The 13565-nt window shown below is 35.9% G+C and overlaps 1 protein-coding gene and 1 long non-coding RNA gene across 4 annotated transcripts in view; one reads left to right on the top strand and one right to left on the bottom strand.

The window, feature by feature from the left end:
* AGPS (alkylglycerone phosphate synthase) overlaps positions 1-13565 on the bottom strand; it is a 134196-nt gene that overhangs the window by 10288 nt on the left and 110343 nt on the right. For 2 of the 3 annotated variants that reach the window (XM_035698686.2, XM_035698681.2), the window contains exons 18-19: positions 12107-12206; positions 9373-9430 (exon numbers count right to left, since the gene is read on the bottom strand). The exons of the other annotated variant lie outside the window; for it this stretch is intronic. In XM_035698686.2, the coding sequence (XP_035554579.1) occupies positions 9373-9430; positions 12107-12206 (158 nt within the window). The remainder of the gene's footprint in view (positions 1-9372; positions 9431-12106; positions 12207-13565) is intronic. 3 annotated transcript variants of the gene reach the window in all.
* The window catches only part of LOC112668173 (uncharacterized), an 83416-nt gene that overhangs the window by 43788 nt on the left and 26063 nt on the right, over positions 1-13565 (top strand). The window lies entirely within an intron of this gene.

Here is a 13565-nt window from a genome sequence, read left to right as displayed (position 1 = left end):
AATAGGTTTTTAGAGATTATGAAATAGAATAAAAGTTTGAATTACTAGGGTGATAACAGATCACAGGAGATCTGTCTTCAGAACATAATCAAGTGCTAATTCTGCTACAATTTCCCCATAGGTGGCTTAACATATTTGAAATTTAAACCCAAGTTGTCAATTAATGCCTGTACAACAGAGTAAAAAGCAAGTGAATGGTGAAATAACATGAGATAGATAAGGCCAGAAAAAGGTAGAAAACATCATATGCTCCCTGAGACTAGGGCCATGTTTTATTAATTTTTGTAGTTCCATTATAGAACAGTATATGCCACATAAGAATTCTGCTTATACTTGCCTTACATTTCCTATATTCTGACATTATTTCTTAGAACTATTTTACAGTAGCTAAAACAAGAGGTAAGTCACAGAACCTAAAACTCTTTCCTTCAAATCTCTCAGATTTTTTGGACCCTACCTGTGGTTCCCACTGGGGGCAATTTTGCTCTCCAAGGTACATTTAGTAATGTCTAGAGACATTTTGGCTGTCAAAACTGAGTTGATGTTACCAGCATCTAAAGGACAGAGACCAGGGATGCTGCTAAACATCTTAGAATGCATAGAACAGCCTCTAGAACAAAGATTTACTTGGCCCAAAATGTCAACAATGACAAGAGGAAGAAATCCTAGACTACGTGCTTCCAAGGGGCTCTTAGAAGCCCAAACAATTTCCAGAAGTACAACATACTTTCGCTGCTCAACCAACTGGATTACTAGCAAACGGCTTACTCATTTGCAAGGTGAACTTGCTCTAAATTTGAGGCTACTGACCAAAATGAGAGAAATTCTGGAGAAAGTAGTAGACAGTAGTCACATCTGAGAACATCAACCATTGGTGACAAATGCTACTTTATTTTTTTTTTAAGATTTTATTTATTTATTCATAGAGACAGAGAGAGACAGAGACACAGGCAGAGGGAGAAGCAGGCATCATACAGAAAGCCCAATGCGGGACTCGTTCCAGGGTCCCCAGGATCACGCCCTGGGCTGCAGGTGGCGCTAAACCGCTGCGCCACCAGGGCTGCCCAAACGCTACTTTATTTTGAAAGTTAACTCCTAAAACTTGAATTTAATATCCCTTAAAAAAACAAAACAAAACCTTGTAAGTCATTTTTCGGACCATTTTTCTAGCCAATGGGCCAATATATATACATGAAATAAAGCTTCACAGCACAATTCAGTACCATTCTCTTATGACAAAAATGTTCTTTATCTGCACTATTTAGCACAGCAGCCCCAACCCACATGTGGATATCAGCACTGGATATGTGGCTAGTGCAAGTGAGGAAATGAATTTTTAATTTTAATTAATTTAAGACACAAATATGAGGGAGGGACAGAGGCAGAGGGAGAAAGAGAATCTTGAACAGGCTCCATATCTAGTGCGGAGCCCAACATGGGGCTCAATCTTACAACCCTGAGATCATGACCTGAGCTGAAATCAAGAATCTGATGCTTAACAGACTAAACCACACAGGTGCCTCTAATTTTAATTAATTTCAATTAATCAAAATTTAAATAGCCACAGGTAGCCTAGTGGCTTTTGTATTAGACAACAGAGAACAACATTAAAAAAATTTTTAACTAAGCTCACTTTTAATAGATTCATACCTGAAAATATCTATTAGGGTTTTTTTTGTTATGCATTTTTAAAATTTAAAATCAATTTAATAACAGTGTATTATTAATTTCAGACATAGAGTTTAGTGATTTGTCAGTTGCATATAACACCTAGTGCTCATTACATTAAGTGCCCTCCTTAATGCCCATCACCCCGTTACAACATACCCCCACCCAGCTCCCCTCCAGCAACCCTCAGTTTGCTTCCTAAAGAGGAGTCTTTTATGGTTTGTCTCCCTCTCTGATTTCATCTTATTTTATTTTTCCCTCTTTTCCTCTATTTTCATCTATTTTGTTTCTTAAATTCCACAGATGAGTGAAGTCATATGATATTAGTCTTTCTCTGACTTATTTCATTTAGCATATTGCCCTCTAATTCCATCTGCATCGTTGCAAATGTAAGATTCCATTTTTTTGATGGCTGTATTCCATTGTACATTCCACTTATTCCATTGTATATATTACAACATGGTCTTTATCCATTCATCTGTCAATGGAGATCTGGGCTATTTCCATAGTTTGGCTATTGGCTATTGGCTACTGTGGACATTGCTGCTATAGACATTGGCATACAGCTGCCACTTCGGATCACTACGTTTGTATCCTTTGGGTAAACACCTAGTAGTGCAATTGCTGGGTCATAGCGTAGCTCTATTTGCAACTTTTTGGGTAACCTCCATACCGTTTTCCAGAGTAGATGCACTAGTTTGCATTCCCGCCAACAGCGTAAGAGGGTTCCCCTCTCTCGGCATCCTCATCAACATCTGTTGTGTCCGGAGTTAATTTTAGCCATTTTGACTGGTGTGGGGTGGTATCTTATTTGATTTGTATATCCCTGATGCTGAGTGATGTTGATGATTTTGAAAATATCTATTAGGGTGAACTGGTACAGCCACTGTGAAAAACCGTGTGGAGGTTCCTCAAAGAGTTAAAAAAAAAATAGACCCTACGACCCAGCAATTGCACTCCTGGGTATTAACCCCAAAGATACAGTGAAACACCGGGACACTTGCACCCCAATGTTTATAGCAGCAATGCCCACAATATCCAAACTGTGGAAGGAGCCTCAATGCCCATCGACAGATGAATGGATAAAGAAGATGTGGTCTATATATACAATGGAATATTACCCAACTATTAGAAAGGACGAATACCCACCATTTGCTTCAACGTGGATGGAACTGGAGGGTATTATGCTGAGTGAAGTAAGTCAATTGGAGAAGGACAATCATATGGTTTCACTCATATGGGGAATATAAGAAATAGTGAAAGGGATTATGGTGGAAAGGAGGGAAAATGGGAAAAATTAGAGAGGGTGACAAAACATGAGAGACTCCTAACTCTGGGAAATGAACAAGGGGTAGTGGAAGGGGAGGTGGGCAGGGGGATGGGGTGACTGGGTGATGGGCACTGAGGAGGGCACTTGATGGGATGAGCACTGGGTGTTATACTATATATTGGCAAATTGAACTTCAATATATATAAAAAAAGAAAGAAATTATCTATTAGGATTAACTATTTGCTAATCACATGAAATTACAAAAGTTAATTATTCTCTAACGATCTAATAATGTAGTACAGGCATTCTCAGACTAACAAACATCTTACTTAGAAGAGTGTGGGACATAAAATTGCTGGGAAGAAAGCTCTCTTTAGAGGTCCAAAGAAAAGTATTGGTATCTAAGCCACCTGTTCTATGATGGTGATACAACTGAAGGTGTAAGCTATAACAGGTAGCTTCTGTAATTGCATATGTGGAAAGACACAGGGATCAATACATTCTTAACAGATTTTCTGTCAATTCTCAAATCTGTATCTTGGGCGCCCGGGTGGCTCAGGTCATGATCTCAAGATCCCACACTGGGCCCCCTGCTCAGTGGGGAGTCTGCTTCTCCTTCTCCCTCTGCTTCTCCCCCATCCCCCACTCATGCTCTAATAAGTAAAAAAAAAAAAAATTAATAAAAAATTTGTTTATCCTATGCCACAGCTGTAATAATTAAATGTTCAGTGAAATTATGGGTTAATTGGCTTTTACAGTCCAATCGTGAAATCTATTTACAACGTTACATCAGTGGAAAAATATTATAATCAAATAATAAGTTTTGTGAGAAGAAGCCAGTCACAAAAAAGAAACCAACAGGAAAAAAAATTAAAGGACAAAACAAACTATCTGCTATATTATGGTAATCTGATATTCAATACTGGAAAGGCTAGACTCATCTGGTAGGCACCTAAAGATCAAAATTACAACCAGGATATTGACATTGATATAGTCAAGATACAGAACAATTCCATCACCACAAGGATCCCCTGTGTTGCCTGTTTTAGTCACCCCTTCCCACAACAACTGACTCCTGGAAATTGTTGATTTGCTCTCTATTTCTGTAATTCTGTCATTTCAAAAATGTCATAGAAATAGAATTACACTGTATGCAGTCTTTTGAGATTGGCTTTCTTTTTCTCATAATTCCCTGGAGAGTCATCCAAGTTGTTGCATGCACTAATAGTTGGTTCCTTCTTGTTGCTGAGGAGTTGTCCATGATATGGATGTACCAACCATCAGTTGAAGGACATCTAAGCTGTTTCCAGTTTGGGGCTATTCTGGGTAAAGCTGCTCTGAATATTCATCCACACAGGTTTTTGTACAAACCTAAGTTTTCAATTCTCTGGTATTCAATTCTCTGGTATACATAAGAGTATAATTGTTGGGTTGAATGGTAGTTTGCATGTTTGATTTTATAAAAAACTGCCAAAGTATCTACAGAGTAGCTGTACCACTTTGCATTCCTCTCAGCAATGTATTAATTGTCTAGTTTCTTCATATCCTTACCAGCATTTGATAGTATCACTATTTTTTAATTTTAGCTTTCTGATAGATATATAGTGATTACCCCTGTGGTTTTAATTTGCATTTTCTTAATAGCTAAGGATACTGGGGTGATACAGAGTTTATTGAATTAGATTTTTCTATTTACAACTGAGATCTGAACCTCTTTCCATGTGATTATTTACCATTTGTATATCCTCTTCAGTGAAATGATTCTTCATATCTTTTGCCCACTTTCTAACTGGATTGTTTGCATCTTACTCTTGAGTTGGGTAATTCTTTACATATTATAGGTATAGGCCTTTTGTTGGACATGTAGTTTACACGTTTCTACTACTCTGTAGCTTATCTTTTCACCCACTTATCAGAATCCTTCATGGAGCAAACATTTTTAATTTTGATGGGATCCAATTTATCAACTTTTCCTTTAAGGGACTGTGCTTTTGGTGACCAGCCTAAGAACTCTTTGCCTAACTCTAGACTCTGAAGATTTTTTCCTGTTTTCTTCTAAAAGTTTTATTATTTTGAATTTTACATTTAAGTCCATTATCTATTTTGAGTTAAGTTTGGTATAAGATCCTGAAATTTAAAAAAAAAAAAAAAAAAAAAAAAAAAAAGGATCCTGAAATTTAGGTCAAGGTTCTTTTCATTTTTTTGCCTATGGATGTCCACTTACTATAGCACCATTTGTTGAAAAATTATATACTTCCTCCACTGGATTGTTTCTGTATTGTTGTCAAAATCAATTGGACAAACTTGTGGGGGTGGTTTTCTATTCTGTTCCATTGACCGATGTCTCCCTCTCTCTCTTCCAACAGCACAGTCCTGATTACTAGAGCCATAAGTCTTGAAATCAAGTGGATAGGTTCCTATGACTTTAGTCTTTCTTTTCATAATTGTTTCAGTTATCTAGTTCCTTTGTCTTACCATATAAATTTTAGAATAATCTTTTCTATGTCTACTAAGAAGTTTGCTGAAAACTTTTAAGATTTTATTTATTTATTTACTTGAGTTAGATAGTGAGAGCGAGAGCAACTGTAGAAGCACAACCGAGAGGGAGGGGCAGAAGGAGAGGGAGAAGCAGACTCCTCGCTGAGCCCAGCGTTGGGCTCCATCTCAGGGCTCTGGGATCATGACCTGAGTGGAAGGCAGACCTTAACCATCTGAGCCACCCAGGCACCCCAAATTTTGCTGAAATTTTAACATGAATTGCATTAAACACATAAATCAATCTAGAAGGAAATGATCGTCTTTGCTATGTCTAGTTTTCTACCAATATGAACACTGTCTCTCATTTAGGACTTCTTTGATATTTTTCATCAACATGCTATAATTCTCAGACTACAGACCCTGTATATATTTTGCTAGATTTATGCCTAAGTATGAACAAATTTTGTTAAATTTATGTTCACTTCATTTTCTTTGAAGCAACTGGAAATGGTATTGTATTTTAAATTCCAGTTTCTACATGTTTGTTAATATTAGAAATGTGATTGATTTTTGTGTGTGCTCTTAAATTCTGCAATCCTGCTGGTCTTGTTTTTATAGATTCTATGGGATTGTCTTAGAAAATCACGGCATCTATTAAAGCAAGAATTTTCTTTCTTTCTTTCCAACATATATGTCTTTTATTTCAGACTATGGCTTTAACAAACAACTTCAAAATCAATCTTTTGCTCATTCTTTTGAGTACTCTCTCTTTACTTTTAAAGTTTTTGATACAAGTGGGCTCTGTTAAGGCCACAAAAAAATAAAAAGCCCAAACAAACCTTGGAGCAGCTGCCTCACAATTATTCTCTGAACAATAGGAAATAATTTTGGTTAGGTAAAGACACCAATATTTAAATTAAGACTGGTTTTATTTAATCAAAGAACTGTACTTCCTGACAAGGGCTTAGGTATAATTTTAGCCAATGAGCAACTTAAAAACTTAAGTCATAAATTGAAATTAAGTACATGGCTGATACAAACTCTTTAAACTGACCAGCTTGTCAGTTACAAAATCAAGCACTATGAAGATTAAGTTAAACAGGCTTTATATTTCCTATAGCCTCCAGTTCCAGACTACATCTGTTTTCTTTGATACACAAAACCAGAGTTAAAATAGCTCCATTTATCACAGCATGATTGTAGGCAGACAAACCAGCCTGTCTGTTTCCAGATAGTGAAAGCAACTGTTATTAATCACAATTACAGGCCAAACCCTCTAAGAGAAATTGCATCAATATTCTCCCAGCCCCCAGCCCTTCTACTCTCAAAATCAAAACTGGTACTGAGAATGTCATGACACTGCCTGAAGGTCAGTAAATACAGATGTCACTATGAGGTCAACTTGAGTTTTAAGTTCAGGATGTAAATTAAGGAGAATCTTTTCTTCACATTAAAAGAAGTGATCTCTCCAAAAGCTCTATCATTAGTAAAGTTTAGCAGGACAATTAAACCTATTCTATTTCAAATTTATATAGAAAGGTTTTATGAAACTACCAAACAGCACAGGATATTTGACATTTACAAATTAGATGATTATCTTTAAGCAGGAGGCATTTATGAAAATCGACATTTTTGTATAGCATATTTTATAGCCACGAGTGTGAAGGAAATTTCTCTTTCATACAGATTATAATAGAACTTCTTACAGAATGAGACCAACTGCAGGTTACAATTGAAAATGTTAGGACAATTGTTGTTTGTATCTTTTCAATGTAAACTCTAACCCTTTTTTCAAAGGTTAAGAATACAAACCAGAGTTTCCACTTGGAATTGTCTATTGCTACCTTTTTAAGCTACTGGGTTTTTTTAAGCACCTACTATATGCAAGATACTTCAGATGTTTTGCATATATTATCACATGTAATTCTTATAATATACAAGGTAGGTACTATTATTCTTAATTTGCAGAAGAGAACGCCAGCTCAGAGAAGTTATTTCCCTAAGGTCACACAGCTAGTTAAGTGCAAGAGCCAGGAGTCAAATACAGATTTGATTCCAAAATCTGTGTTCTTTCCCCTCTGTTTACAAGCCTCTCGACCTTTTACTTGCTTTAGGACAAAGTTTCAATTGAATCTTATATACATAATGCATCTATGGAAGAACACAAAAATGGCTGCTGTTATATAGTTGTAGAGAAATGCACATTATTTTACCCCACTTTTTTACTGAGTAAATGGCTCTGCTAATACAATTTCTCAGAAACATTATAAACTTTACATGATTAAATATGACCCTATATGCAAACATGGCCTGCATATTAAATGTCTGAAGCCAAATTAATAGTGAGACTACAGCCATTTTACTATGAAAGATTCAGAGCTGTTTGAGAACTTGCAAAACTGCCTCAAATTCTGTGCACTTGGGCACTTATCCACTCCACATATTCACATATTCCTTCTGCTATACAGAAGGGCCAGTAGTCAGTGTTCTAGGGACTGAGAAAACACAGTGCAATAAACAAGATAGTCAGTAACCTCACTGAACTTATTCAAATGAGGAACACAGAAACTCAACAAAAGAACAAGGAAGACACCTCTAAGAAGGTGACCTTTTTATCAGAGAACGAAATGATGGAGAAAGTGGGCCATGAAAATATCTGGGGGAAAAATAAGAGCAAGAAAGAACATCCAAAGAAGAGGAACAAACAGCAAAGGACTTTCAGGGGCATGGGGGTTAGTATGTCTGAGGAATGGCATGAAAGCCAATGTGGCTAGAGTAAAAAAGCAATAAGAGATGCGGATGGGGAGACATACATGTGTATATCCTGAGGGTCCTGACAAGGAGTTTGGATTTTATTTTGTGTGTGAGGAGAAAACACTGAGTTTTAGAAACGATTACTTTGGCAGCAAAAGCAATGACAGTAGGAGAGCAGGAGTGGAAGCAGACAGACCAGTTAAGATGCTACTGCAGAAGTCTCAACAGGAAGAAATAATGATCTGAACTAGAAGTCCTGGTGGTGGTACTTTCTGGTCGTTGAGAAGCATCAGTGTGTTGTTAAGTCCTAGGACTAAGGTAATCACTGAAGGAGTGAACACAGGACAAACTGGCTTAGGGCCAAGTCCTAGAGAACACTCTGATATTCAGTAGTTTAGAAGAGGACAGGCTGGCAAAGGGAAAGCATCTTCATTTTACTAGCACATATGAAATTGAAATACACTTTGTATGTAGGCTTACCCAGTTTCTTTTTCTAAGCACTAAGGATATCAGGAAGTTTAGAGTTTGTATCTATGCAGTTGTATTTCTGAGTACATAGAATACAAAATATGAAAAATATGATAGAAATAAAAGATTCCTATTTAAATGAGGCAAAATCTCTTAATAAATAAAATAATATGCAATCAAACCTAGCTATAATCAAGTTCAAGCCAGTAATTTCTAAAAAGTTAATGATTTATCAAACTTGGAGTTGTCAACAAATAAAGACCTATAGGCCTAGAACCTGAAAATGCACATAAATTATAGAAGTTTTATTGTAACATGATCTGACCTGCATTTGTTTTGTTACCTAATACTGACAACGTGTTAGGAACCTACAATCAGGAAGCATAAAAACAACCAGAAAGTAAAAATGATTTACATGCAAGAGCTGAGAAAACAATGAAATGTCTATGATGTGGAAATTAAAATGTTGACTCGTTTCTGTTTTAACATCTAAAGCATGGCAAGTAATTAACTTCGTGTCTAAATTAGAGAAATAGAGGTTTTATACCTTAAGAGAAAAACAGTAATGTTTAGTGTTTCTTCTGTTGGTTACTACCACAGCCTAGGCTACCCCAATGACAGACATACAAACTCTCAAGAAATATCAAGTGCCCTCAAATTACATACTGTTATGGCTCTCCTCAGTACTTTATCAAACAAATTATTTTCAACAGTAGAAATATTAGAAATTCTACCTCCATGGTGATGTGACAGGCTCCCTCCATTAGCAAGGATTTCTTCTCTAGCAGCTGTCTGTATTTGGAAACAACACAACAAATAGTTGCAACTTAGGTTTCTCTTTGAAGTGAAAGAGTAAGACCCAGCTCCCAAAGGAGGCACATTTCCTGGGTTAAATAACAAACTGGAAAATGAATTTTCCTTTCTCTTGGGTTAACTACATTTAAAAAGCAATTAAAATATGTAGTCTAGCTTTATATGTTTTTTCCTAGTGAATGGTCACAATGTCTACAATAGTCACTTCAAGATTTCTAGAAAATGACAAAATGATCAACTCAGGGGCAGTACATTGTTAATAAAATGTTTTGTAAAGACAGTAAAGTCCTACTCTGAAGTAAACATCTCACTATACCAATAAATGTTAGTAATTCACATTTATTTTAACTGCTTATTTTAACATTTAACTGCTTATTTTATGTCCACAAAAGTACACTGAGCAATTTACCTGTAGTAACTCATTTATTTTCCATTATAGCCTATGGAATAATTACAATTATCCCTATTTCACAGACAAGGAAAATGAGGGTTGGATGGTTAAGTTACTATCAAATATCATAAAGTGGGCATCAGACTCAAAATTACTTACAAAGCTATCAGAGATCAACCAGAAAAGCCCTTATGGAGAACATTTCTTAGGTCAATGTCTCGGGAAAAATTACCTGTCAGACCTATGGATATTTAAGTGCAAAAACCCTTGTTTTCTCCTCCTAACATGTTCGGTCTTGTTTAAGCTCCTTATAGAGCACTAAGGTTTGACAACACTTTGAGACTCAAACCATAGACAGGGTTTGGTTGGCTCCGTCCTATGCCTTCTTTTTTTTTAAACAGCTTTTTTGAAGTATAATTGAAATACAGGAAACTGCAGAGATTTAAAGCAAAATAGAGAATGGCTTAAAGTGCAGAGTGAAAAAAATGGGAACACAAGTAGAATTACATTCACTTCATGATATACTAGCCATGAGGTGAAAAATCTACAGTGCCTAGAACTTATCAGAATTACTCAGGTGTGTATAAACTATTAATAGTTAGGCCAGAGTAAAAGAGGGCCCAAGCAGAACAGATGGACCACATCTCATTGCAAAGTAACTTATATAACATTCATCACTCAGGATTTAGTTTTTCAAATGAATTAAAAATATGCTACCATTATATCTTCTAACAAATTATTTTATTTTTTTTATTTATTTATTTTTTATTTATTTATTTTTATTTATTTATGATAGTCACAGAGAGAGAGAGAGAGGCAGAGACACAGGCAGAGGGAGAAGCAGACTCCACGCACCGGGAGCCCGATGTGGGATTCGATCCCGGGTCTCCAGGATCGCGCCCTGGGCCAAAGGCAGGCGCCAAACTGCTGCGCCACCCAGGGACCCCCTAACAAATTATTTTAAATAACATTTTGGGCAGCCTGGGTGGCCCAGCAGGTTAGTGCCGCCTTCAGTCCAGGGTGTGATCCTGGAGACCCGGGACCGAATCCCACCTCGGGCTCCCTGCATGGAGCCTGCTTCTCCCTCTGCCTGTGTCTCTCTGCCTCTCTCTGTCTCTCATGAATAAATAAATAAAATCTTTAAAAGTAAATAACATTATTTTAAATTTAATGAATTATTAAATTCATTAAACGATTCTTTAAAACAATAACTACTTGAAATTAGTAGCACTTAGAGAATAACAGTTTGAATTGAAGAAAAAGGAATCGTTTCACTCTTGTAGAAGTATAGAGAAGTAACCAGAGGGCAACCAAAATGCTACAAGGCTAAGTTGATGGAAAAGTACTCAAACTTTTGAGGGTGATACGTATGTTCATTATTTTGACTGTGGTGATATTTTCACAGGTGCAAATATGCAAACTGTACACTTTAAATCTGTGCAGTTTCCTGTATTTCAATTATACTTCAAAACAGCTGTTTAAAAAAAAGAAAGGAGGTATAGGAGGAAGCCAACCAAACCCTGTCTATGGTTTGAGTCTCAAAGCGTGCCACTGAAAATCACTGAATGGTTCTACCTTTGGAAGGTATGCAATAACACTAAGACACTAGGTTTTAAACATTAGTTTAGACACTAGCACACCTTAGGCTTTAACAAACCTCAGTCTCTTCCCAGTTCCTCCATAGTCTAGTCTGTCTCTTCAACTCTAGGCATAGTTGTAATGAGAAATACTGACCAGCATATAAAAGGCTTTATAAAAATTGGAACCTGCATGCTATTCAAAGAATAGAAACTGGCAGCAAATGAACCTCAATGGCCTATGCATAGCAAGAGTAAATAAAAATTTATAAACCTAAAATGAGGGCATTACAGCAACACAGACCAAGAATATTAGGGCTGCTGACCTCAACTGCAGCCACGATCAGGAAATGGGTGAACTGCCAGAATACTATCAAGGATTCCTACGGTCCTTTGTTACCTAAGTTTATCAGGTCTTACAGACTATAAGTAACAACCAAAGAATCACAGGTTACAGAATATTAACTTTAGAATATGGATTCTAATATCTATAGAGAATACTAATTTTAGACTCAAGATTCAGTATACAACTCAGTGCACCAAATATACTTCTCAAGGCTATATGGGCTACCAACCCAGTAAGCCAGTGAGTGATTACAAGAGACAAACTAAAATTCATACATTGATAGGAAAGTTTATTTAAATTAATAAAAGAATGTGAGAGTATATTCACGTATGCAGAATTACCTCGGTTTGTTCAAACACAGTCAGAGGGTCACTTATTCCCCTGTAGTTAAAGGCAAAGTAGAAATAGATACATGCACCTGCATCATAAATCTGCGTCACCCTAAAAAACAAACAGACAATCCCCACAAAGCTTTAAGTTAAGTGAAATCAGATTTAACATATAGAAATTTAAAGGTAAAGTCATTTGATTTAAGTCATAATCTCATTCCCTACCCAGTCTCTTAACTCCATGGAAGGAATGGAGATTGGCTGCATGAAGTAAATACAGGAACTATTCACACTGTTTTTAACAACTTTTTTTGGTAAGTCTGGATTATTACCCAAAGAGTTTAAAAAATTAAAAACAATGTAAATGTTTCTCCAATTAGCCTGAAATAAATAAAAACCTCATTTCCTTCAGAAGGGTTTAGGCTTTTGAGGGTTTGTTTTTGTTTTTTGTTTTGTTTTACAAAGTATAGGGAAGTTAAAGAAGCCCCCAAACAGACTAGATGGGACTTGGTGATCCATTATAACCTTCTAAACTTCCTCAAAGTCAATAAAAATAGGCATGAGAACTTAAAACTTAGAAATAGGAGAAATGTTCAAATACCAAAAATGATCAGGCTGGGTAAAATACAGCATCTTCACTAACTTCACATTAAAAATTATTAAGAACTTTGGAAACAAACTGAATGATCATATCAAATGCAATGACATGGCTTTAAAATACCGTCTCTGAAGGTTTTAAACTCTGGGCCCCATATGTGCACATGTTGTATGTGTGTTGACAAAAGATACCAAGCACATTAGATTATTAAATCACATATATGATATATACCTGGGCTTTCAAAATGCAATTAGGTAAGGCATTTAAAAGAGGGCTAAGATAATCATAGTCAGATCAGTGAGTGCAATTTACAGAGGTTCCTACAAAGAATTTAATTTAACAGAAGGAGCAAATACTGAGAAAATACTCTTTTTACTACAACTATACAAACAGAATCTAATCTAAAATTTTAATGGCCTTTTAGGCCAAATGTTAGATGCCTCAGAACAGAAGAAATGAACTGTTTAACAATGCTACTGTCAATTTGCCAGCTGTGTTTTTCTTCTAATGTTAATTCACACTCATAAAAAAGGTCCCTTGAATGTTAACATTTTAAGTACCAGATTTACAAAGTTTAAGAAAAATTGGAGAGCCATTTTAACTATAAGGGCACTATCATTTAGGAATAACCAAATTTAAATAAATTGAAAGGATACCTGAATGAGTTTATCACAATTAGTAACATATTTATCATTCATATTTGAATATCAAAAATAGAAAATGCAACTAAATATTAATAGAACATTGCTACCTTCCAACAAATCTAGGATCTATACCACAGAGTTCAGTTTTCAATAGTTAAGCAGGCTTCTAAAAGTCGTAACAAAATTTCACTGACTAGAAACTCAAAAAAAAAGTAAAAATAATAAACAT

This window comes from Canis lupus, chromosome 36 (assembly GCF_003254725.2).
Source record: "Canis lupus dingo isolate Sandy chromosome 36, ASM325472v2, whole genome shotgun sequence".
Taxonomy (NCBI): domain Eukaryota; kingdom Metazoa; phylum Chordata; class Mammalia; order Carnivora; family Canidae; genus Canis; species Canis lupus.
The sequence above is the reverse complement of the archived record's forward strand: the minus strand, read 5'-3'. Positions and strand labels throughout refer to the sequence as shown.